This window comes from Anarrhichthys ocellatus, unplaced genomic scaffold, assembly GCF_004355925.1.
Source record: "Anarrhichthys ocellatus isolate YVR2014 unplaced genomic scaffold, GSC_Weel_1.0 scaffold20, whole genome shotgun sequence".
NCBI classification, from domain to species: domain Eukaryota; kingdom Metazoa; phylum Chordata; class Actinopteri; order Perciformes; family Anarhichadidae; genus Anarrhichthys; species Anarrhichthys ocellatus.
The window spans coordinates 5250592-5273976 of NW_022280050.1; the positions used below are offsets into that span (position 1 = coordinate 5250592).

The 23385-nt window shown below is 41.4% G+C and overlaps 1 protein-coding gene across 5 annotated transcripts in view; it reads right to left on the minus strand.

Annotated features, from left to right (window-relative positions):
• LOC116389564 (bromodomain adjacent to zinc finger domain protein 2B-like) overlaps nucleotides 1-23385 on the minus strand; it is a 44523-nt gene that overhangs the window by 3066 nt on the left and 18072 nt on the right. For 2 of the 5 annotated variants that reach the window (XM_031858327.1, XM_031858328.1), the window contains exons 3-33: nucleotides 18521-18682; nucleotides 16161-16346; nucleotides 15400-15531; nucleotides 15001-15194; nucleotides 14683-14883; nucleotides 14062-14348; nucleotides 13516-13672; nucleotides 12280-12904; nucleotides 11852-12139; nucleotides 10847-10907; nucleotides 9707-9815; nucleotides 9479-9580; nucleotides 8880-9090; nucleotides 8162-8388; nucleotides 7836-7901; nucleotides 6941-7006; nucleotides 6584-6628; nucleotides 6279-6305; nucleotides 5226-5291; nucleotides 4883-5023; nucleotides 4114-4368; nucleotides 3387-3610; nucleotides 3042-3116; nucleotides 2679-2913; nucleotides 2510-2572; nucleotides 2266-2410; nucleotides 1487-2148; nucleotides 1060-1348; nucleotides 750-905; nucleotides 443-597; nucleotides 53-258 (exon numbers count right to left, since the gene is read on the minus strand). In XM_031858327.1, coding sequence (XP_031714187.1) covers nucleotides 53-258; nucleotides 443-597; nucleotides 750-905; nucleotides 1060-1348; nucleotides 1487-2148; nucleotides 2266-2410; nucleotides 2510-2572; nucleotides 2679-2913; nucleotides 3042-3116; nucleotides 3387-3610; nucleotides 4114-4368; nucleotides 4883-5023; nucleotides 5226-5291; nucleotides 6279-6305; nucleotides 6584-6628; nucleotides 6941-7006; nucleotides 7836-7901; nucleotides 8162-8388; nucleotides 8880-9090; nucleotides 9479-9580; nucleotides 9707-9815; nucleotides 10847-10907; nucleotides 11852-12139; nucleotides 12280-12904; nucleotides 13516-13672; nucleotides 14062-14348; nucleotides 14683-14883; nucleotides 15001-15194; nucleotides 15400-15531; nucleotides 16161-16346; nucleotides 18521-18680 — 5816 coding nt within the window. In that variant the 5' untranslated portion in view covers nucleotides 18681-18682. The remainder of the gene's footprint in view (nucleotides 1-52; nucleotides 259-442; nucleotides 598-749; nucleotides 906-1059; nucleotides 1349-1486; nucleotides 2149-2265; nucleotides 2411-2509; nucleotides 2573-2678; nucleotides 2914-3041; nucleotides 3117-3386; nucleotides 3611-4113; nucleotides 4369-4882; nucleotides 5024-5225; nucleotides 5292-6278; nucleotides 6306-6583; nucleotides 6629-6940; nucleotides 7007-7835; nucleotides 7902-8161; nucleotides 8389-8879; nucleotides 9091-9478; nucleotides 9581-9706; nucleotides 9816-10846; nucleotides 10908-11851; nucleotides 12140-12279; nucleotides 12905-13515; nucleotides 13673-14061; nucleotides 14349-14682; nucleotides 14884-15000; nucleotides 15195-15399; nucleotides 15532-16160; nucleotides 16347-18520; nucleotides 18683-23385) is intronic. The other 3 variants (XM_031858330.1, XM_031858331.1, XM_031858329.1) reach the window with 3 other exon arrangements.

Genomic DNA, 23385 nt, shown 5'->3' on the forward strand with positions numbered 1-23385 from the left:
CTCTCTCTCTCTCTCTCTCTCTCTCTCTCTCTCTCTCTCTCTCTCTCAGTACCTTCGCTCGATGTTCCTCTCCAGCTCTGCCAGCCTGATGATGGCTATATCAAGGGGATTGTGGGGCCGTCGCACCACCGTGCCAGGGAGTTCGTCCTGGCTGGTTTCTCTCTGTCCTTTCTTCTCTGGAGCAGGGGAAGCAAAGAGCTTGTGCTCGTGGTAGACCAGATCCTCCCTCTCCGACTGGGGCTCGGGATGCATCCAACCCTGAGGGAGACATTGTTACATTTCATGACACAGTAATTAATATCAAGACAAAGTGAGGACACTGACACAAGGACAAGCATACTTTGGAGAATTACTCGTGAAAATTAATTTGAATAAAACCAGTGTTTTATTAGCCATATGGGCTGTATGAAGATGAAAGAGTAGGATGCTCATTTGCACAAACCTTGACCTGCAGGCTGGCAGATATGACTTTCCTCTCCAGACCCTCGACTTGCTGCAGCAGGCTGATGTCCACCTCCATGGCCTGCTCCTCAACACACCAACCCTCCACCGTCTCCTCACGCAACTCCCCCTTCTCCAGCTCTGCCACATCAATCGCTACCACCACAGATACAAACAGAAATTACAAACTACTGTCTACTTAAAGCAAACTTATTATATTCAATGTAAATCGACCAAATGCCAATAATATATTTTTATATCACTGCATGTCTGTTGTTGTAAAGAGAGCAGGGGAAATGTGGACTAACCGTCCTTGCTATTGGCACAGAGCTGGTTCGTATACTCCATATGTTTTTGGATCTGTTTCTGCAAGGCCTTCTCTCTGATGCCTCGGCTATGGAGGGCCTTGACCAGACTGTGCAGTCCCTCCATGTCTGCCACCCTCCACCAGCCACACAGCATCTCTGCCAACACACACACACACAATTTTAAAACTTGTCACAAAATTGTTTAATTTCCAGCAACATAGAGAAGTTGTATTACTGAGTGGCCGTCTGTCTGGGCAGTAAATACTCCAGCATATTTGACTCGTGCATACTGGCAGTGAGCCATTTTTACCCTCAGGGATGGGCTGAGGACTAGGGTAGTCCTGGGTCTTGGCCACTTCCACAGCAGGGAACGAGGCACACTCGGGCTTGTCACTCTGTCGCTCTGGGGTCTCACTCTTGTTGTCCGAGTTGTGATTTGCCAGGAAGAAGACCTTTTTGCCATTACCCTCTGCATGTTGGGAGGCCAGATCCAGCATTGGGGGTAGAGAAGCACCAGAGAAGGGCATGCTGGGACTTGTTGCTGTGCTGGACACGTCGCACCATGTCAGCCGGCTTTGATGAATGCCAGACTTTACTTGCTGAGGGGGAAAAATACACACACTTTAAATTATGATCAAACTTTACTTCCACATACATGACTCCAACTCGTGTTCTCAAAAAAAAAAGCACAGCGTGATCTGAAATAATTGTGACTGAGATTATTGCCATCAACCAACCTGAGAGACAGAAGGTTGAATGTTACTGATCCCAGCAGGAGCACTGGAACTGGCTGTAGCTAGGGGCTCGGGGGAGGGGGATTCGGTGCCGACGGTCTGTAGGGGAGAGGAGGAGTCTGGAGGGCTGGAGCCTGAGGTGAATGAGGACTCGTCACAAGGAGAGCGAGGCAAGAGGCTAAACCACTGGTTGCTCTTTTCCATCAGCATCTTGGAGAGCTGGTCCTCATGAAAGATAGACTGAGGGCTGCAGGTTATCCAGGGATTACTGAGCAGGGGGGCACTACGCAGAGACAGCACTGAAGTATCTGATTTATCCATCAGTCCCTGCTGACTAGTAGCTGCCTGAGAGGTAGGATATGAGGGATAAGATGCAGTGGTAGGAACTTTAGCAGAACGACTGCAGTGAGAGTTGATGTCAGAATCTCGAGCCATTTTGGCTACTTCAAGGAGTTTGCTGAGCTTTGAGAAGGAGCCGGGTTTCTGGAGGAACAGATTGAGACTGTCCCTGTCCTGCTGGCCCTCCGGTGTGGTTGTATCGCCGTCTGTGCTCTGTGCTGGGCTGGAGACCACTGGCTTCTTTGTCTCTTCCAGCTGTTCTTCTTTTACACGGATCACCGCAGCAGTCCTCTGTCTTTTCCTCTCTTTCTCCATCTCTTCATAACCTTAACAACATGAAAAGGTAACCTCAGCACAAGTGCACAAAAAAAATTCTATCCTGTACATGGTGGTGAACAAGGACAAAAGTGAACAAAATCTGAGCTCTCCATTTTGGTTTGCACCTTCACCGCTCTCCATGCCCTCCACAAAGACGCCGCTACACTGCGGAAGCACCCAGTAACGTCTCCTGTAGCGGTCCTGTCCAACCGTCATGGAGCGCAGTGAGTGAGATGAGTCAAATAACTTCTGTCTGATCTGACTCTGTTGCTAGAGAGAGACAGAGAGTACAGCAGGTTGAACTATGCGGTATTGAATTCATTGATGTACTAAACCTGAGAACAAATAGTCTCATAGGGTTGAATCTACCTTGTATGTTTTCTCCATCTGTTTCTCCAGCTCCTCCGTGCTGGCTGAGTGTACACTGTCGTCCTAGATGAACAGATCTCATTAGCATGAGGCCAGTGGACCGGCTGACATTTACTATAACAAACACTGATTTAAGCTGCTCCAGTAAAAGCACCATGCTGTCACTGACCTCCTCTTCACATATCTCCGCTGTCTTCCCCTTCCTCCCCCCCAATTCTTCTTCCTCGTCGTCGTCGTCCTCTCCTTGGTCTTCACTGGTGTCATCCTCGTCCTCTTCCTCCTCACTGTCCCCTTCTTTCCTCTTGCATTTGTTTCTGGCAGCGGGGATGACAAAGGTGTGGCTGTCCTCTCCCCCCACACCGCTGTCCCTTTTCCCCGTCTTCTTGGCGTGGATGCTCCTCAGTCTTTGAAGACAAAAATGGACAGTCAGGTTATGTGAGAAACCCAGATTATTTCAGCATCACCATCTCATTCAGAAAATGTGTAAGCAGAGAGTCTTTGAATAGCAGCTTAGATCATGCATATTACTCACTTGCGAAGTTTTCCCTCGACAACCCACTTATCCTTCCTCAGGTTGGTAATGTGATCTATGTTTCTGTCGATCTCACTGTAAAGTATCAGACGATATTTACACAGATGTTTCTGTGACCTTTTTTGCATTACAAAAAGAGTATGATGTCTTTGCACCACACTGCTGTGGCGTTACCAGTACTACTGAAAAATTGATGACATGTAGTTTGAATGCCCAGGATTTATTTTAATGTTAGTTTAGTTCATTAACAGTGTGCTATAAAAAAAAAAAAAAATGAATAAAATAAAATAAAAAAAAATAAAAAACTTTATTCGATAAATAGCTAAATCAAAGAAAAAGCCTCACCTGATCACAGCCTTACTGCAGCAGAGCTCGTTGACTAGGAATGCTAGCATGGAGGCCTTCTGTGACGGGCTGTGGGCCTGAAACGCTTTGGTCCTGAGGCTGAGGGCCAGAGCAGCCAGCTCCGTCTGCTCACAGTGACCCTCCATGTAGATCTGCAGGATCTCGGACACGTTGTCTCGGTTGATCCCCACATTAGTCAGGTGGTCCCCCAAGGCGGTCTTATGCTGAGAGAAATAGGGTGTTTAAAAAAAAGGGAGTTCAGTGGTGTTAAACAAACAACAACACTATCTTTTTATATACTGTAACCCATGAGAGCAGGGCACAGGTGACGGGTATAGCCCCTAAGAGCGCAATGAGAAACACTATCCTTTTGAGCAATTATCTTTTAGTAAAGTAATTAACGTTAAGTGCTTGAGTGACCGCTGGGATGTGTCTTGGACACATTTAGGATGTTCAGATATTATGAAACATGATATTTTAGTTGACAGTCTCACTGAATGTACACATAGCCTGAGAGCCTCTTAATACGACTAGATGTAATAATGCATTGTAAGGTAAAGACATGATTGCACCCTAAGGCACAGCCTTCTACAAATAGCTTTGGGGAATGCAAATTTTGGCTTAATATGTATAGCAGGTGTGTGCTTTTTTTCTGTATCTGTGCACATACGGTACACATGCAAATTACAGAACGGGAACCATTTGCACTTCAACAACAAAGTCTCACCTTGTGACCTGCAGGTATACCAGGATCACACACAACGACGGAGAGCATGTTCACCAGCAGGTCCTGCACCTTGCCCATACTGTCCCCAGTGTTGAGCAAACCCTCTTGAAGGTCTCTTAGGTTAAGCATGTTTGGATTTGTGTCTAGCCTCAGCACCTTCCCAAAGCTGCGCAGAAACTGCAGCACCATCAGGCATTCAGAGAAGGTACTACCCGGTAAGACCAGACCAGGGATCCGGGACAACTCTGGAAGTGGCTGCAGAGTAATAAAAACAAGGTTTAAAAAATAAAATAAGTAATATTTGTGTCCAAAAGATCTTAAAGACTAAGTTGGAAAACTTTTCCAGCAGTACTTGTTTCAGACTAGTTTGTCTGTCAGGTCCTGTTAAATAAATCTCATGAATAAAGCCCAGAATTCTTTGATTACAAGTAGCAGATCAGTAATACTGTAGTTGGTGTTATGAAACCAGTAGCCACTTGGTGGCAGTATTTTAACTTAAACCTGCTTTCTTTTTAATCTATTCCAGATGCTTTCAGTGATATTGCACATCTATTTTGGTAGATCAGATAGTGAAACAATGAAACCATAAATTTGTCAAAGAGCTTTTCTAATCTTCATGCCTATAGCTCCTACAGTGATTATACTGATTTATTTACATGTCAAAAAATCCCCTTGCTGTCGGAAAAATCCAATCTTTTCCGCACATACCTATTCCACAGATGGAGACTATCCATGCTGACACACATGGACTCTCATTCTGTGTGAATACCTTATGATCTGCTAAGCACATGTCTTCATTTGGTTTCTTCAGCTCCTTCGCCTTTTCAAGTTCCAGTCTTCTGAGCTGCAGTTTCCTCTCCTTGTTTAGCCGTTTCTCATCCTTCTTCTCTTTCTTCAGACGCGCTTTCTCCTACAGCCGAGAGAGAGTATTATTGACACTGCTGCTGACTGTTGTGCTCGGAATAACAGTGGGTGGAACACACAAACTATGACCTCAATTAGCACACTGTTGAATCATCAAAAATAATAAAATGACGAAGGGAGGAAAGACAAAATGAAACAGTGTAGCAGAACAGAGGAGTGGGGATGTGAGCGGATCAGGCGTTACCCACCTCTGCCTTCTTACGGGCCTCCACAGCCTTCATGAGCATCATGTGCTGCCGGCGTCTTTCCCTCTCCTGGCAGAGCACAGACACATAGTTTATTTCCTGTTCATAGTATTATTTGAAGGGAAAATGGCTCATGTATGCATTACACAGTACGAACACCTAGTACATGCACAGTAGAAGAAGAAACACAGATCACCATTTGTCACAGTTCAAAATGTTGCACATTGCACCGTACGTAAAGTGTAAAAAAAACACACAACAGGTAAACCAAACGGAGCACAATGATAGACGAAAATGCTACATCGCGGGTAGTGATGCACACACAAAGCATAAGTTAGACACAGCCATTATTAATCCGAGCATGTCAGCAAGAAGGCAGACTGAAAGATACAGGCCAAGAGGTTTAGACGTATAAGCTGCAAATATTAAGTGTTACAGTGACAAAGCAAAGCACATCATTAATGAACAATGTTGTAAGAAAACTATGCTGGAGATTAAATTAAAAATGATTATACTTCCAACTCTTTAATTACTGTGAAAACTAAAGTGTAGAGTCCATCTATGCTATCATTGCCTCATTTAATGACGCCAATGAACAACCATGATAAAACATTCAAATCTCCAATGAGGAAAAGCAAGAATTTGGTTTCCATTACCTCAGTCATGTAAATCCCTGGCAAGAAGTGTATATTGATTTTTCTCAGGCGATAAAATAGATTAGAAATTTGGCTCACGTGCTTTAGAGTAAAATGATTTTGAGGACCTACATTTATTCAATCCAAAACAAAAACAATGTAATAGGAAGTTGGTGTTCCTTTAGGCTATCGCAGTGCTTTGCACCCGGTTACACTTTCTGTTTTTAATCGTATTGGCCAGATAATGGATGTGTTTTCTTTGAGAGACAAATAGCGCAGACATATGGAGCGCACTGTTCTGGAAAAGCCATGCAGAAGGGATGTAGTATGACTGCAGCCAATGCTACACTTTGATGGGAACCATTTATCACAACACGTTCACAATAGGTTGTTAAATGTACAGAAACAAACATACCCATACCATATCTAGTCTATGTCTCTCCAACTCCTAGTAGAAAGAGTTTGCAAAGTATTAAGAAATAGACAATCACACAAGAAAATAAATGCCAGAAAAAATCCAAACGATAGTAAACTCAAAGAAAAAAATACACCCATGAGAACCTCACAGCATAAATTGATAAGATGCATTGTACAAAATAATTCCATTAGGCTACGGAAAATGATCTTTAGTTAGAGACCATCTCCAAGACATTGAGTTTAAACACAGAGTAAGAATGGCTTTAAAAATAATTTGGTCTTGATAATAATAAAAAATTAAAAAAATACCTGGTGCTTCAGTATGACGGCTTGGAGTCTTCGTATCTCCTTCTCCTTTAACAAAAAAAGATAAAGTCAATTATAAACTAAAACATATACACAAAAAATGACAATTTGAAAAGGCGAGTACATACTTTACTGAACAACATCATGCTAAAGTTCCCGGCCCCTAGACTTCATTGGTTGAAAACATTTCACAGATTCATGTAGATGATCAAACCTCTTTTTATCAGTGATTAACGAACGCAAGGAAAATATCTTTTGCACTGACGAGCAGCTCAATGGAGCAAAAACATCATAGTGCAGACAAGTAAGGGAAAAAGAATGGGAGTCAGATGAACAAGGGAGCATGCTCATCTGGCGCACCTTGTTTCGCTTCTCAGCCTCCAATATTTTGGCATTGGCTGCTTCTTCTTTCTTCCTTCTTTTTGCCTGTACAGAAGGAGAAAGAATAGATTTATTTAAAAAGACATACAGTACATACACCACAGAAAAACTTGGAATAAAGAAACATTTTATTGGGGCAGTAAACTCTGATTAATGAAAATTGAATTAAGATCATTTTCATCATCAAGTGAAAATAATAAAAAAAGACTTAAATGATCTTAAATGTATATAATAAACGAATTAAGTTTTGTTCTTAACATTATGTATACGTTTGCTAGATTGTTTATTTTTTTCAATGGAAAATGTTCCACAGAAAGCTTAATAGTCAGCGCGGCTCACTGATAACGTCACATCTAACATATTGAATTCCTGTGCAATGAGATGATTATGTCCTCCCATTAACAGTGAAAGACAAAATGGTTGCAGTTATTATGAAACACCAGCAGGCAGTGAGAATAAATTAAGCAAAATTCTATCAGTAATTACAGCCACAACGAAATCCTGTTAAGAGCTGCTGCCAAGCGTGTCAACTAAAATTTGATTTATAAAAGCTAAAATACTTCACAGCTGCTATTAGTGAGAGAATGCAAAATAGGTATTTCACCTAGCCCTGGTAAACTCTGGGCCACCTCTTACTTAATGAAATACTGTATTTTGTATTAAGCTCCATCACGGTTTGAGGAGATTTTCATATTCAATGGCACTTTTTCAAAAAACCAATTAGGCATTAGTCATATGTACCCACTGGATGTGACTAAAAGTGGGGCCACATAATTTAGGAATAGCCTTTGGTTGGGTTTAAAAAAAAAAAAATCCTATCAACAGCAGAAAGGAAGTGTTTTAGAATGTTTCTGCAATAACTTTCAGGACGAACCTCGAGAATTTGCTGTGCACGGAGTTCTTTCTCCATACGAATTTGCTGAATGCGCTTGATCTTCTCCTGGTAAAAGGATGAGGGCAAGATCAAATGAATTAACTGTTAAGTCATGCATGTCATAGAGTGGCGGAGGGGGGAGTACAGTGGGTCTTTGCAGACAGGAAAGGTGCAGCATTTAGAAGGATAGCAAATTCCTTCCAGAATTTTAAAAGCAATCTGACTGAGCTTAAAACCTTTTTTTTTTTTTATGAACAGAGAAGCTGCAGATGGTTATTAAGCTTTGCACGGAAAATTAAACAATGCATGAAAAGGAAAGTCCTTACTTGCTGTTTAACAATCTTCATCTGCTCCCTCTTTTTCCGTCTCTCCTCTGCGGCCATTTTTGCTGGACGACACAGACAAATTAGGCTTGCACACAGCATTGTGATGTAAGTGTGAGTTGAGGTTAGGTGTTTACCTCGCTGCTTCCTTGCCTCCTTGGCTGCTTGTGCCATGGCCTGCTTCTCAAGTTTCCTCATCATTTTGATCTGAGCTGCCTGTCGAGCTATTTCTGCAACATAATGACATACAGTATGTTAATGAAATCACAGACCCTATTAAAATTCCCAAAATTCCTCTGAACAACCTCCAAAGAAAGTGCCAGGAGTTTTTGCAACAAGCTACTGTGTTTACGTGCAATAATGACATTGTGGCCCATTGATAAATCAATATCGCTGTCTCTTCCTAGATGGTTTCTATCATGTGTGATTCTAGAAAGAACCCATTACAGCTTGATTTTAAGGATATGACGACAAAACATTCACCAGTGATATTTTACATTGTTGGGAATGGTTCTGCTAATGAGCTCTACATAAACTATTAAACACCTTTGAAGCTTAGCTGGAAATATAATGAAGTGATCACTTTATTACCAGTTGGCTTACTGTCCTCACAAAAAAAGATAAACACCCCAAAATAACCATAAATGATAGTTGTTTGTGTTTCATGGTTGATTTTCTCTTGACCAGGTGCTGCTGACAGTCTTCTGGGATGTTAACTGACCTTGAGCCTCCAGTTTGCGTAGCAGCTTCGCATCACTGACATCGTGGAAGTTATTTTCATCAATATGAAGAGGATGGGTCTTCCACCTGCTGTCCCCAGTGTCATCACCAATCGACTGCCGCTCAGACCGTGTGCAACGGCTGCGCCTCCCATCCATCGCTATGATACTGGGAGCGATCTCCTCCTCTGCCAGCAAGAACCACTGTAAACCCTGGGTTTGTCAGACGGAGAAGAAATACATATTAAAACCAACAAACCAAACAAAAATGGCTTGCCTGATTATCTGCCCAATGCTTTCATTTATGGATTTTCATGTTGACTGGCTTAAGTACTTAAAGCTACAGCGTTGAGGGTGTGTAGGGAGTACGCTACATGCCTCAGAATGCATCATGCATTTAGACAACAGCGGTACTGTTCTTCATGCTTAAAACATATTTCAAATAACTTTTTCCATTTCATAAAATAATAAAAGATATTACATTATACATTATTTTACTTTTCCCATCTGTGATTGAATTACACATTTGTTCATAATCAATGTCGACATCCTTCAGCGATGACATTAATTATTGAACACAAAAAGAAGTAGAAACAATTACCTCCGGTCCTTCTCTGGCTTCGTAGAAGTCGCCAACTTGAATTTTTGTACTGAAGCTGAAATTGTCTCGGGAGATTTCAATTATTCCATTCCGAAGTAAGTACTGCAGACAAATGAATAATGCATATTAATTAAAGAAGTACATATTAACTGATGCAGTGAGCATATGCAATCACATAAGGCTTTAAAGCTGCATTCAATAAGACAAAGTTAAACATTGTAGATTTACCTTCATAACATCAGGATACTGACGCAGCTTCTTCCCACACGGAGCAAAGTAAGCAACCTCTCCCTGTAGACGACCCGCCACAGTCCTGATACGGGTCTCTCTCTGCCACCTGAAAAACAAAGAAATTGCAAAAAATAGCACATACACTACCATAGAGGTAAAACAACGACAGTGTTATTATTGGGACAGATACAGTACACATCATCCTCTTGTTCACAACAGCAACCAAATAAGGAGAGAAACTATGTAAATGATGTCTGTACAGCTGTGTGGTCCTGTGGCCTTGTCTTCCTCTGACCCTTCCAGTAATCACACTCCTATATGGCCAAGCACCAAGTGGGGCTACCCCTCAGTTCCCATGAGCTCCGCTGGAGAGCAGCCATGGCTTACACACAAGACATGTCGGCGGTTATCCCGCACAGAGAAGGGGTTAATATCCAGACTTATGGCCTCTGTTTCCTGCGAACCTGCTGATGAAAGACATCCCTAGAAGATGAAAGGCGCTCTGATCCAAGGCTGCAGAATTTGTGGGCAGGGGGCTACTAATGTTGCATGTCTGTGTTGAGGCTGTATGCAATTAACCCCTTGATGCTGAAGTGCTGGGCCTCATTTCATTTCCTGCCTACTGCTCAAGACCGGAGTTTTTAAAGGCCCCTAAAAGGATGTTTTTTGTAGTCTACTCCTATACAGCTCTTGATGAAACGTCACTGTTCTCAAATCAGGAACTCTAGTGGAGCTTTTTTTACAGTAACATTTACAGTATTTACTGTGGCACAAGAACAGTACTTGTTTAGAGAATGAAGTGTTTCTTATTCCTTTTTATTACGGGTGTGAATGTGTTCACACTGAAGGTTTATTGATCAGAAACACAATTCATTGTCTGTTGTATGTGGCAAACCCAGAGATATGATAATATTTGCCGTGGATGATCATGTGTCTCAGGCTGCTCCACAAAGACCGTAGATAACCTTTAAGGAAAGGTCACTCGCCAGTCTTCGGTAAGCTGACATTTTACTACAACACCAATTGCGTAAACACAAACAATTCAGGAAGTAGAACAGTAAGGACAAATGGAACATGGTGAGACTGTCAAACCTTTATGCGTTTCTTTTGACATGAAGTGCATGCACACTAGCTCACCCAAACTCAAGAGGCAACCGCAGAACTCCCTCGTCAGTTACTCTCCTCCTCTTTCCTGATCCTGGAAAACAGGAGAAATGACTCAGCGCTTTTCGCACCTCCATCCAGGAGGACGTGAGCAAATTCACAAACCTGCCATGTTTACAGATATATCCACTTCACGAAACAAGGAAGGGGGCAAAACATTATTGCAAGTATAAAAACATCAAACAAAAAGGAGACCCTGTTATACTGTACATCAAGTTATTGTGGATAGCTGTTTTATATATTAAATGGCAAACGTCACATGACTTCACTTAAATGACCACGCAGGTCAGTGGAATGTGTTAGCTCAGTTCACAACAGCAATGCCCTGACATGTATGGACATCAATATCACATATTAGACAAACAATATTCAGACCTTTTGACACATAAGAGAAGGACAAAACACAGGAACAGAGCTTGTACAGCAACAAGCCTCACCACGGTCAGGACTAGTATTAATAGTGTGAAATACAGTTATATTCTGTATTTTATAAATGTTTCTTTTACATCATTGAGATTAATTCACTGCATACACTCTACTTTTACCATTATTAAATGTAAAAGGAAATTAATACTTCTCTATTACGACAAGTAAGAACCCAGCTCTGTTAGTAGCGTAATATGCTCCGTGACTCATCCAGTATCAGATGTGTAAAGCATCTGTCTGCATTAATAAAGCAAACGCTGCTGGGGACCATCAAAACAATGACACAACCAATTTCTTCCAGAGATCATTTTAACCTGGAACTATTGAGAGATGCGCATCCATGTTTTCATACTGGAAAATAAACGTACTTTTCCACTGATGGGTTGGATGGTCTGAATAAGCAAAGTGAGTGTAGAAAAAAATAAATACCATGTTGACTTTTGTCATGATCCCACTCTGAATCAGCTTAAAAGTATCTTATTGAATTGTAAACTGAAGCAGTCTTGTAGGCTGGGGATGCATTTGGTTTTTAAACAAACACAGATTTGTTACCTGGCTGTGGGGCGAACGTGAAGGATGGCGATATGGTGCTGTGGTTACTCAGTGCCCCTGAGCTGGTCACTGCGTTGGGGGTAAGTAGGGTACTTTGAGGCTTGATGATCTTCAGGTTAAGCTGGGAGCAGTTGGCTGAGAGGTTCGACGAGGACCTTTCAGTAGACAAGGAGGCTTTAGCGAGTTTCAGGGGAGTCCTTTCTGCATCGCTGTCTGCTTCCGTCTCACTGCGCTCCTTAATATCATCCTCAGAGCCATCAGAGTCGCTATCCAGATTGCTCTCCGACTCTACAGGGGATACCAGTGTGACACAGGGGGGGGGGGGGGGAGAGAAATGATCTTCCAATTAGCATTCTGCTCACAACCAAACCTCAATAACATGTTGTCAATGGAATATATTTATTCAATTAAGGTCTGTATAATCTAACCTGACAGGCTACTGCCAGAATCTTCATCCTCAATATCATCTTCGTTGTCTTCATCGTCGTCAACAAAGTCATCTCCTAAAGAGTCGTCCGAGTCCCTGCTGCTGTGGATATCAGACTCGCTGCCTCTGACCAAGTCTACAGGTGGACAGGATGCTTTGGTCTTAGCGAGGCTCTTTCCTGCATGCAAAGACTTGGGAGTGGTATTCTTCCTTGGCCTGTGAGCAAGACCTGACGAGGCTGAAGATTTTAGTGGGGAAGCGGAGGTGCCGGACATCTCCTTGGTGCATGTGCTCAGGTTGATGGGCATGAGATAGGCAGGGCTGGTGGCTACCAGGAGGGGCTTGCTACTGGGGGTGCTGCTCTGGCTGCGGGGTTTAGTGATGAGGGCCAAAGGGGCATCCTGAACTGCGTTGTGGATCACTCCATTAAGGTGGTGGTTCAGGAACAGATTGGTGTCATTGCTGTGTGGGAGGGACAGTAAATGACTGCTGAACGTATCCGACGAATGTTTATGATGCGACAGCGACGACGAAGAGGATGACGCATTTTTGTGACTTTTATACCAGTTCTGGCTCTTGGGTCGCAGAGAGAAAGCTTGCTTCACGGAGTCCTTGGAGTGGAGGGGCTTTATAAGTAAAAATGAAAAAGTGACAGAAACAAAGAAAAGAGGAAGTAATTACACAAACTGTCACTCACATTACATTACTGTGGGCTGTGAATGGAGGAATTTAAGGTGTAATAAGAGACGGGGACAATGAAGAGCAGACGCAGGCCTGTCAAATACAGTAAAGAAAAAAAGGCTGCTGTGGAAAATATTTTCAAATTGTTTGGCTTAGTGCCATTGTGCGACTCCAGCTGTCATCGTGTATTTGTTGCTATTGTCATACTCAATCAAAAGCCTGTATTTAATGTACCACCATCATATGAATTAAAACCCTCTTGTTATAGACTGCTACATTTTCCTTCCTTTTCAAAATAGTGACAATAACAGAGTCCTTAAAAGACGACTCCTGATAACAAACGTCCCAAAGCGTAAAAGAGCTAATTGCTTGTCAATTTTGTAAAGTATTCCGAATAGAGCTAAATGCGTTGTCGCTTCTTGTCATGTTGTGGTCAGACTCACATGATTTCCTTACAGTAATTTTTTTTTTTTTTTGTTTGTTCCTTGGGCAGAATGTGGATACAAAAATAAAAGCTGCAGCTTCATAGCACCAATCAATAACAAATATAACTCACCTGTTTCAAATTAAAACTCTTCAAATGTAACAATCTTTCATCCGGAAGGTTTCCACTGCTCTCCTTCGTGCCAACGACAAGCTGGGTGTGCTTCAGAGAGGGCATCAGGAATTTTGGTTTCTGTGGAGGCTTTTGTGAGGCTAACATGGTTGGTGGTCTGGGTAAAGAAGAGAGGGAGAGAGCAACATGTTTGGAAGAGGAGGAGACAGAGCAATGTGCAATATCAGTACCAATATAAATGTATGTATGAGCAATAAAACTACCCTGTGCAATATAAACATTTTATATTTCCTACCTCATATGTGCAAGAATTTTTAACAATTTATTTATTTATTATACCTTTACTGTTTGATTATTTATTGTACTTGCTTAGCTTTTTTTCTTTTGTTTTCTACTGATGTTGCACTATCCACTTTGCTGCTGTAATCCTGCACATTTCTTATCTCATGCTTTGGTGAGATTAAATGAGAGAAGTGCTTTTGTGAGGTGGAATGATGGAAGTGTTTCGATGAGACAGAGAAAGAGAAGGGGTTGTTGGATGAGCACCTGGAGGGGAGTGGCGAGGCCTCCCTGTGGGACGGTGCTCGGGGACTGTTGCCGGCTGCCGACCCCGTGGCCTGGATCACACTGATGTGCTGCTGGCCGGCCTCTGTAGTCCCGGAGCTCTGGAGGAACAGCGCCGCGGACTGCGACAGGCCGGCGAGATGGGAAGAGGAATGCAGGCGGTACGGGGAAGTCAAAGGAATGGTTTCGCGTCGACGGTCTTGAGTTGAATTTCCATCCGCAGTGCAAGGTCTCTTCTTTTCACTCTCACAAGTGTTCTGTGTCAGCCGCTGAGTAGGAGGATGAGGAAAAGACAGCATGTCATGTCAGCTCCTACTGAGATAGCCTCACAGTGGCAGCTCTGTCAGCTAGCACATACATCCAGTTTGCCACCCACCACCATGGCTATTTTCGACAAAACAACTAACCAACTAACATTTACAGCACTTAAGCACAGAGAGGAAATTTGTCCCTCTAAAGCTTAAAACTACTTATTTTACCAGACATATTTACGTTAGTACATTATTCAGAAATGAAACTCTTTTCCAATGGTGTCCACGGATTTTAAAGCCGAGTATGCTGCTGAATATTCAAACACAAACCCTAAAAGTTTGAGACACTTACCTTGACTTTCATTTTCACTTGACAGTCTTTCTCTGAATCAGACCTGCTACTGTCAATGCTCTGATCATCCTCATCATTGTCGTCCTCCATGTCATCGGGATCGCTGCTGCTCTCCTCACCATCGCTGGAGGAAATATCTGACAATGATCCCGATTGGCTGCCACTCATGCTGGAGGTCTCTAGTGGTCTTTTGTTGGGTTTCTAAAAAATGAAATTAAAAAAATGAATCAAGTGAAATGGGAGAAATGGAACCAGGGACACCAGAACAATGAAGTGAGTTTGAATGCAGTGTATTGTACACGAGTGCTTAGCGTTAACCTTTTCTTTTGTCTTCTGGGTGATCTTCTGGTGCAGTTGGCCGAGGTCCTGGCTGTTCTTTTGACACCGACTACTGTTGGCTTTAGTTTTCTCAGTGTTTCCCTTTGTTGGAAATGAACTGGTGGTCACAGCAGAGTTCCCAGTAGGAGAAGAAGCACTCCTACCATTCACTGCTCCAACTACACCTACAGAAACTGATAGATGGAAACTAATGAGAACAAGCAACATGAGTCAAACACATTAGGAGGACAATAAGTCTCATAATGTTAACAGGAGTATTTTAACGTTATAAAAAGCATCTTTATGGAACCACTCTTTGTAGAGCCTCTTTGCTTTGCTTTAATCTATAACAACATGTAATACCATAGGCAGGAGCTGGCTCTTTTTTTTTTTTTTTACCTGAGGTACGTGACTGCAAGTGAGTGGGATCGTGGCCTTTGAAGGTTGATGCAAATATGGGATGCAGACCTAGAAGAGGAGGGAAGAAGGACCCGGTTCCGCTGGTATGTGCCTCAGATGGCCGCCACCAGTCTGGAGGGGGGGGCGAGATACCATGCAGTTAGGCACAAACTGACACTTTATCTTGATGTGCAGAGAATTAAATCTGCCAACATGTTATAAGAACACGTTTTAGCCGACCTGTCAAAAGCACTAATCGCCTCAAAGTAAAGGTTTGCATTGACAACAAGTGAATTCCACTTATGTCATCCCTTTATGTTGAGAGTTGAATAATTAAAGCAGAGGTCATCTGCTAGAATAGCTGCAAAGATTCACCTCATCTACTAGAAAAATCACAGCTGCTGCAGTTTCCCCAAGTGCAGCATTCTTCTGAAACAGCAGCTGCTTTCTAAAACCTACATTCACTCTGTGCTGAGTGTCATGATATCACTTTAAGAGAAGGAAATCAGATAACATGGAGAAATTCTTTCATTATTTTTGACATGAAAACATGTCAAAATCTGAAAAGGGAAGAGAAAATAATGTAAACTACTATTTCTGTTGCAATGGAGTTTGACAATTTACCTCCCCATTAGAATAATGATATAATCGACGAAGTCACCAAAATATTTTCCACGACAGGTTTGAAAACAATTAACTCGACCCTCAAGCAAATTTTCCTCTTTACTTCCATTAATAGAAAAACACATCGCATTTCCTACCTGGAAATGTACCAAACTGGGAGTGAGCAGCCAAGGCAGACAAGCCAAGACTTCCAAGGCCTCCAAACTCAGAGCGACCTGAACTTGATGTGTAGAGCCCAAAAGCTGGATGGCTGACCAAAGGGAAACCATTGGAGCTGCCAGAAATATTTGAACGTTCATCCCCAGGTACCTGCCGCAGATGGCCTGGAGAACAAAGGACTCAGTTCATAGAGTGCTTTAATTATAATACATTAACGCACATGTTAATTTTTTGGTTAATCTCGCTATCTAGAAAGACGCTCTATCCTGATATTCTATATACATATACAGTACACAACAATCGATTGAACATATCATGGTTTAATTATTCATTTATACAATCAGAAATTGTTAATACCGTGATACCATTAAGGACCTCTTTAGACAGTATTTTGTGCACTTTGCCTGTATCCACTCGAGTTTTCCACAAGCTGCTAGCTCGACAGCTGCGAGTACCAACAAAAGCCATGGTCCTTGTTTACGTTCATTATAAATAAACACTGTGTTTACCTTCATACTGATCATTTTGGGGGAGTGGCTTTGGAGGGAGGTCTGAACTTGGCGACTTTCTTGCTAGATTAAGCGACTTTTGGAGCAGGTGCTGCTAGTGCTGCTAGCTGCTTCCATTGGAAAAGAGTTGGCAACACTGGGCTGGGCTTTTCAATTGGATACTTTCAAAATCTAGCTTACTTGGTTTCTCCAATGTTGCTGAGCCCAACTTTAACAACCCAGAGCAGCCTGATAAAAGCAAAGCCCAGTTGATTTGTTCTGTGTAAATGCAAAGCTAACAAGGCTAAACAGTGCGTCTTATTACGGTTGTTACAGGACATAATCAGCTGTTCATCTGGGGAAGTAACTTTGGCTACAATTCCTTGATCAATTTAAAATGATCAACACTATCTGGTCAATAAGCTATAAATGCATCTAACTCTAACTGTTGATACATCAAACCCTAAGCTTTTAATGTAATCTTACTTCAATGAAAAGGTTAGTGCAGTTTAACTGACATGAAAGTGGAGCTAGAAACCCTAAAAACCACACAGGCCTAATCTGTAAGAGTCTGTTAAGGTTATAACAGCACACCTGCTGTATAGGAACAGTGAAATCTTTGAACCACTACTTAAAAATAACCAGGTCACGCCTTTCCTCAAACGCCACTCTGGAGTCAGACACTTGTTCTAACTGGGTTAAATTCACAAGGAGGGGATGCATAAACATGTTTCTTAGATCTCACTCACCTAAAGCAATTACAAAGCTTTTAAGAGTATGAAAGCTTGAGAACAATTGTATTCAAAGGGGTGTAACCATCTCTGGTCTTGTGGTATCTTTCTTCTACTTCCCACAGGGGATAGGACATCTCTTAAAAGAACTGAATTTACTTGATAATCATAACAGCTATGCGACTACAGAGGTGCCAATGTGCTGTATAGTGTTCAGCCCAAAATAAATTATCTGGGAAATTTCTGTGCACGTTTGGTGTGGGGGTTTGAATATGAATAATTTATGAGAATGTCTCTAATGTGTTCTTCATTGTGATAGCACAGCAAAAAAAAAAAAAAAAAAAAAAAAAAAAAAAAAAAAAAAAAAAAAAACACAAAAAGAAAACCCACTACTTTTTGGGGCATCTTATCATGAAAGAAAAAAATAATCACAAACCACAGTATGTAAATTTGCACATTATTTTGTGGTCAGGGGTAATCTGACAGCTTATGCATCACCGCTTCTCAATGTATAATGGCTTTGACCACAATTAATATTCAGGGAAAACAAGAGGATGTTGGCGGCTGCATGCACACTGAGAGGCTGACAGACATGTCAAATCACACAGGATAAACTGGAGCTAAAGGTTGTCAAAAGACATTCACAAGGGCGTACACAAAGCTTTTTAATTGTAGGCATTCATTAATTCGACAGTCTTTCCATTCCTATCAAATTGTCTGTAACATGTTAAGACTGGGAGAAGGTGTCTTAAGCCCCCTTATTGTGGCACAATTTTAATTCAGTGTTTTCAACACAGTTTAGTTGGACGTCTCCTCTTAATTTTTCTTCTCCCATGTCTGTGTGACAGTATAGTTATAAAGTGCATACTGATAAAGTCAGTCGGAATAGTGCATTCATTTACATTTATTCATATCTTGTGGATTTAAGGCGGTTTTATTTGTGACTATGAAAGCCGTTTGAAGCACTGCACACTCAAAACTTACCAAAAATAGTTCATCAACCTTGGGCAGAATTATAAGAAATAATGACTTGAAACTAAATAATATATCATAGCAATTAACTTTACGTCAGATTTGATCTTGTGCCTACGTCTACGTGGTGTGTGTGTGTGTGTGTACCACAGGTGGTGAGAAGGGAGCTGCCTGCAGGGCTCGGGGCCGGGCTGCACTTTGAGGAGGGTGTCTGGGGTGGAGCAGGGGAGGAGCCGGCTGAAGAAGAGGCCATGTGAAGGGAGGACGGGGCTGATGATGGGGAGGTCAGCCGCTCTCCGAACTCCATATCTGTCAAACACAATCCAGTCAATACTTAGAGATGCAAGAAAAGAAGGAAAACACACATCTGAATTCCCATCAAATCAACACTGGATTTCAACCACTGACGTCTCAATGTGTACAACTCCTTTGTGAAAGCAACATGTTGTCCATTATCACTACAAATGGCGTTGGCCGATAATCCAATGGTATTGTTTATTGTATTGTATTAGTGCTGAAATGATTGGTTTACTAATAATAGACAGAATTGTTTTTATTTTAGAACTATTTTCTGTTGTTGAAGTCATTTATCAAGCATCATTATCCCTTTTTGTATTGAGTAAATGGTCAATCTACTAACTGTATAATAAAATAATATAATCTGCTAACATAATAATTACCAACAACCTCTAGTTGCAGCACTAGATATAATAAATCTGGGTAATTATTTTACAAACTCCCGATGTCAAAATGAATGATTCCAAGTACACTGTAATTAAATACTAATTATGAATTGTCAAGGTTTTGTTTGATGTAAAGCATAACAGCGGATTTCATGTGATTTTGCATTCAGTTGCCTTAATATTCAGAAACATACAGACTGGAGTGATAGACTCACACACACACACATTACAGACACACACAAATTGGTACATTACTGCTGACTCGTCGTCATGTAAAATCTCTTTGCAACTCTTTAATGTAAAACTGTAAGCAGTAAGCCCATCTTCAGTCTCGTAGGAACACATTTATATTCATCCTTCCACAATCTTTACATCAAGTCCTCAATGATGAATAAACAGGAGCCGCAATCATAGCCTCCGCCATTTCCTCTGATGACTCTCAGACCACCGTCTTTCTTCCCATCGTCCAAATCACGCCACGGAGATTCTAGCACTACTGTGCTCTTTAATCAGCCCCACATTTCCTGGATTTTTTCCCCCATTATGTATGGCCCCTTCACATCCCCCTGATCACAAAAGCCCACATCTGAAATCCTCTTCAACGCATGTTTCCAGGTTGGTGTTTTACAGCCAGCCTTTGATATTGTATTGTACATTACTCCCAACAATTTCCAGATCTCCCCGGTGATTCTCCTCCGCACAAGAAAAAAAAAAAAACAGGAGCGGCTGATTAATTTGAGGAGACAAAGCTACCCTCTGAATAGCAAGTATCATCCCTCAACCAGGAACAGCACTGATGAGACGTAAACGACATGAAAGCTGCGGCCACGCTTCACTGGAAAGGCCAACATTTCCTGCGGTAGTGTGAGTTTGTGCAGAACAAAGAACAAAAAGGTGCTTTCAAGATTTATAAATCTACATTCAAAACATAAAAAAAATGATTTGGTGTAATTTTGACCTTGCTGCATCACACTTCACCTGTCATTCAAAGATGTCAAGTATGCTAATACAAATCAAAAAGATTCTTTTCTGCAGCTTAATTATGAATCTGTACAAATTCAATTAAATATAACAGGGTGGAATTTTTTTGTGACAAGGATTAAAGATAAAAAAAAAAAAAAGTGTGTCACAAACTCTCACACTCTAAACGTTATTGTTAATTTACCTCTTCGTTTTAGAGCAATTTGCTGAAGATATGATCTCTTACTGGGTACTTCTTCTCTACTGCATAATCCTTTTCTATCAATATGAGAGCTGTGAAATGTCTGGAGTAGTCTTTCCTTTATAAATGTTAAACACAGATTTACAGTTGAATTCATTTCTCAGCTCTAGTATCGCAAAAACATTCAAGTATATGAGCAAAAGGCAAAAAACACTCTGAAGGAAAAGACTGTTTTGCAGCATCTACAAAGGCCACCTTGACTTCATTAATAGAACTTAAAATGAGTTTAACAAGCAAATAAGCTTGAAGTTATAGGCTATAAACAGTACCGTATGATGGTTGTTTTATAAACATTTTTAATTAATGTGATGGATGTATGTACACCATCTTGAGCTAATGAAAGCATGTGCGGTGAAAAACAAACAGCAGGATGCGCGTGCTTATATACCAAGGTTGGTGGGGGGGGCACAAATGACTCTGATTGAGTGAATCAAAGTCACGTCCACATATATGACTCCACAAGAATAACTCAGCTTGTCGTCCCCCGAGTACAAATTTCTCTTCAAAGCGAAAACAATGAACGTATCAACAGAATTGAAGAGATTCTAATGAGACAAAACGCCATCAATCATTTGAATATAGGCTGCTGTAGCTATTCAAACAAGCAATCTAACCACTGATACAACACACTCTGCTAGCAAACATTCACATTATATAACATTTCCCATAATAACAGCCCGACGTTCACATTTCTATCGAGTGGTATAAATGCTAAGAATTCTCTCGAAACTTTGCCTATGCAAACTAGCTTGTACAATAAAATAAAGTGGATCAAATAATGTTGAGTTAGTGGCTGGAATAATGTAATTTGCTTATTTGCATGTACCTATTCAACGTCATGGCTAGCTGGAGTCGATCCCAGCATGCATTGGTGCATCATGCAGAAAGTAGTGAAAATGCGTCATCACTCTGCCAGTCCATCACAGGTGTGAGGGCACAACAGAAGACTATTTTAGCAGTCTCCAGTCCCCTTGACATGCATGTCTTTGTAATGTAAAGGGGAACTGAAACACCAACAGGACCAAAGAAACTCCAAACAGAATAAGCCCCGACTCAATCACAGGAACTCCCCCGCTGTGAGGAGGTAAACCAACTAATCCAACATGTTGTCAGAAGCAGCTAACCAGAAATCATACAGTTGGCCTCAAATCAAGTGTGCACTTTGTTTTCTTTTGGCTCTTTTGTTTTTCTACCATTATCTGCTATTTGAATCATTTTGTTGATGTTACTTGCTGAACTGGTTCTTATTGTCAAACACCTGATATTCTAAAAGCTTTCAGGAAGTTGTTCTGTGATTTATTAGCTTACATGAATAGTTTGACATTTTGGAAAATATGCTCAATTTTGCTCATTAAGGCAACATTACCCGTTATTTTTTATTATCGACTAATCAATCTAATTGATTTAAGCTACTTATCATAACAGACCTACTTACCATAAAGACTGGAAGGAGGATAACAGCCTGGCTCTGTTGGAGGGTAACACATCCTCCCAACTAGCATGTGCATAACACTCGGCCATTAACATATACTTGATATAATATATAAAATGTTAAGTGTGCAACAATAAACTGTTAAAATAGTAAACGTTGATAATTAGCATATCATTGTTTGTCAACAGTCAAAACGACTATTAACTGAATTATCAAATTACCATTTATTAATAATTGTTATTATCAAATATAGTGTAACTGGGAGCTTGAGAGGTATGTCAGCTGTGTCTTTGTGTGCGTGATGGAGCTGTGTATATTTTACCACATAGTGCTGTTATTGGGTGCACGTAAGCATTTGTTTTCCGTTGTGTGCTCCTTCTTGTCCGTGTTATCTTCTTTCACAGTAACAGATGGCTGATGCTAACAATGATAATCCAGTAACAGAGTCGTCAGCATGGATCAGCAGTATTCGGTCTGCAAACATATTGTCTTTTCAGCTAATAGAGGGCACACGCAAGAGGAAGAGGTAGTGTATCAGAGAGTCTTGACACTGTTCTAGGATACAGAGCTGCATCACCTAAAGGTCCTTTGCCTGTCCTCCAACAATCTGTGATGAAAATAAAGAGTATGTGGCTGAAAAAACTATTTAAAACAAAGAGGATATGTCAAGATCCGAGTATAATTGCCCTGAATTAATGGTGGCCTATTAATTAGCACTACCGTACATCACAATGCTAAATCCACCTCCTTAGACATAAACATCTCTCTGATGGATTCTATACATGGTTGCTTTGTCATCACCTGCGCACTCCTAAACCCTACAAATCACTGCTGGTGTCCATCATCCCACCAAACACAATTCATTTATTCTGCTGAAAAATGGCAACAACACACTCACTGTTTGGCCTTCGTACTTTTCTAGATGGGAGGAAAAAAAGGGATTTTTTTTTAAAGCCATTCTTTCACCCTCTCTTTGAGGTCTCCCAGCAGACCAGCTGTAATTAAGTAAAATATTTGCGATGTACCTTTTAGAGTGAAATAGACCGTAAAGCGGAGTATGCTTTTGGGCGGGTTTACTGTGATTGACAGGTCGCTGCCGCTACCAGAGCCGTCACTACGTCACTCCTCCGCATTCCAAATATAGCAACTTCTGTTCATTGGTTGCGAAAAACAACAACATAGCCACAGCCGAAATCCAAGATGGCGACGGCAAAATCAAAATGAGTTATGTCGCGATGACTCCGTCCACTTCTTATATACAGTCTATGGTTTACACTCACAAGATGTGCAGGATGAGAGCTCAATGTAGGCTTTTTATGGTCAAAGAATGAAATGGAGTGCGTGTGGTCGCTGTGACTGCAGTAGGTAAACAACAAGTTCAGTGGTTCCCCCTCAGTTCAGTTGGAGCACCATGCTCCTATGACTTTCCATCAGTTCTTCATTCTGCCCGTGTCTTCTGATGACTAGTTATTGTTCCTGGCCTTGACTCCTACTCTACCTGGAAAGTGATGAAGTGCTCTGTCCGACCCATCCCACGAGCTAAGCAAGGGAACTTCAGCTTGCCCTGCATCAGGGGGCAAAACTACACTAACACACAGCATTACTCATCGAGTAGAGTCAGGCACAAGGGGGGTTTCAAGGCCAACTATTGCCTTTTATGTTTGGTGGTGTTGCA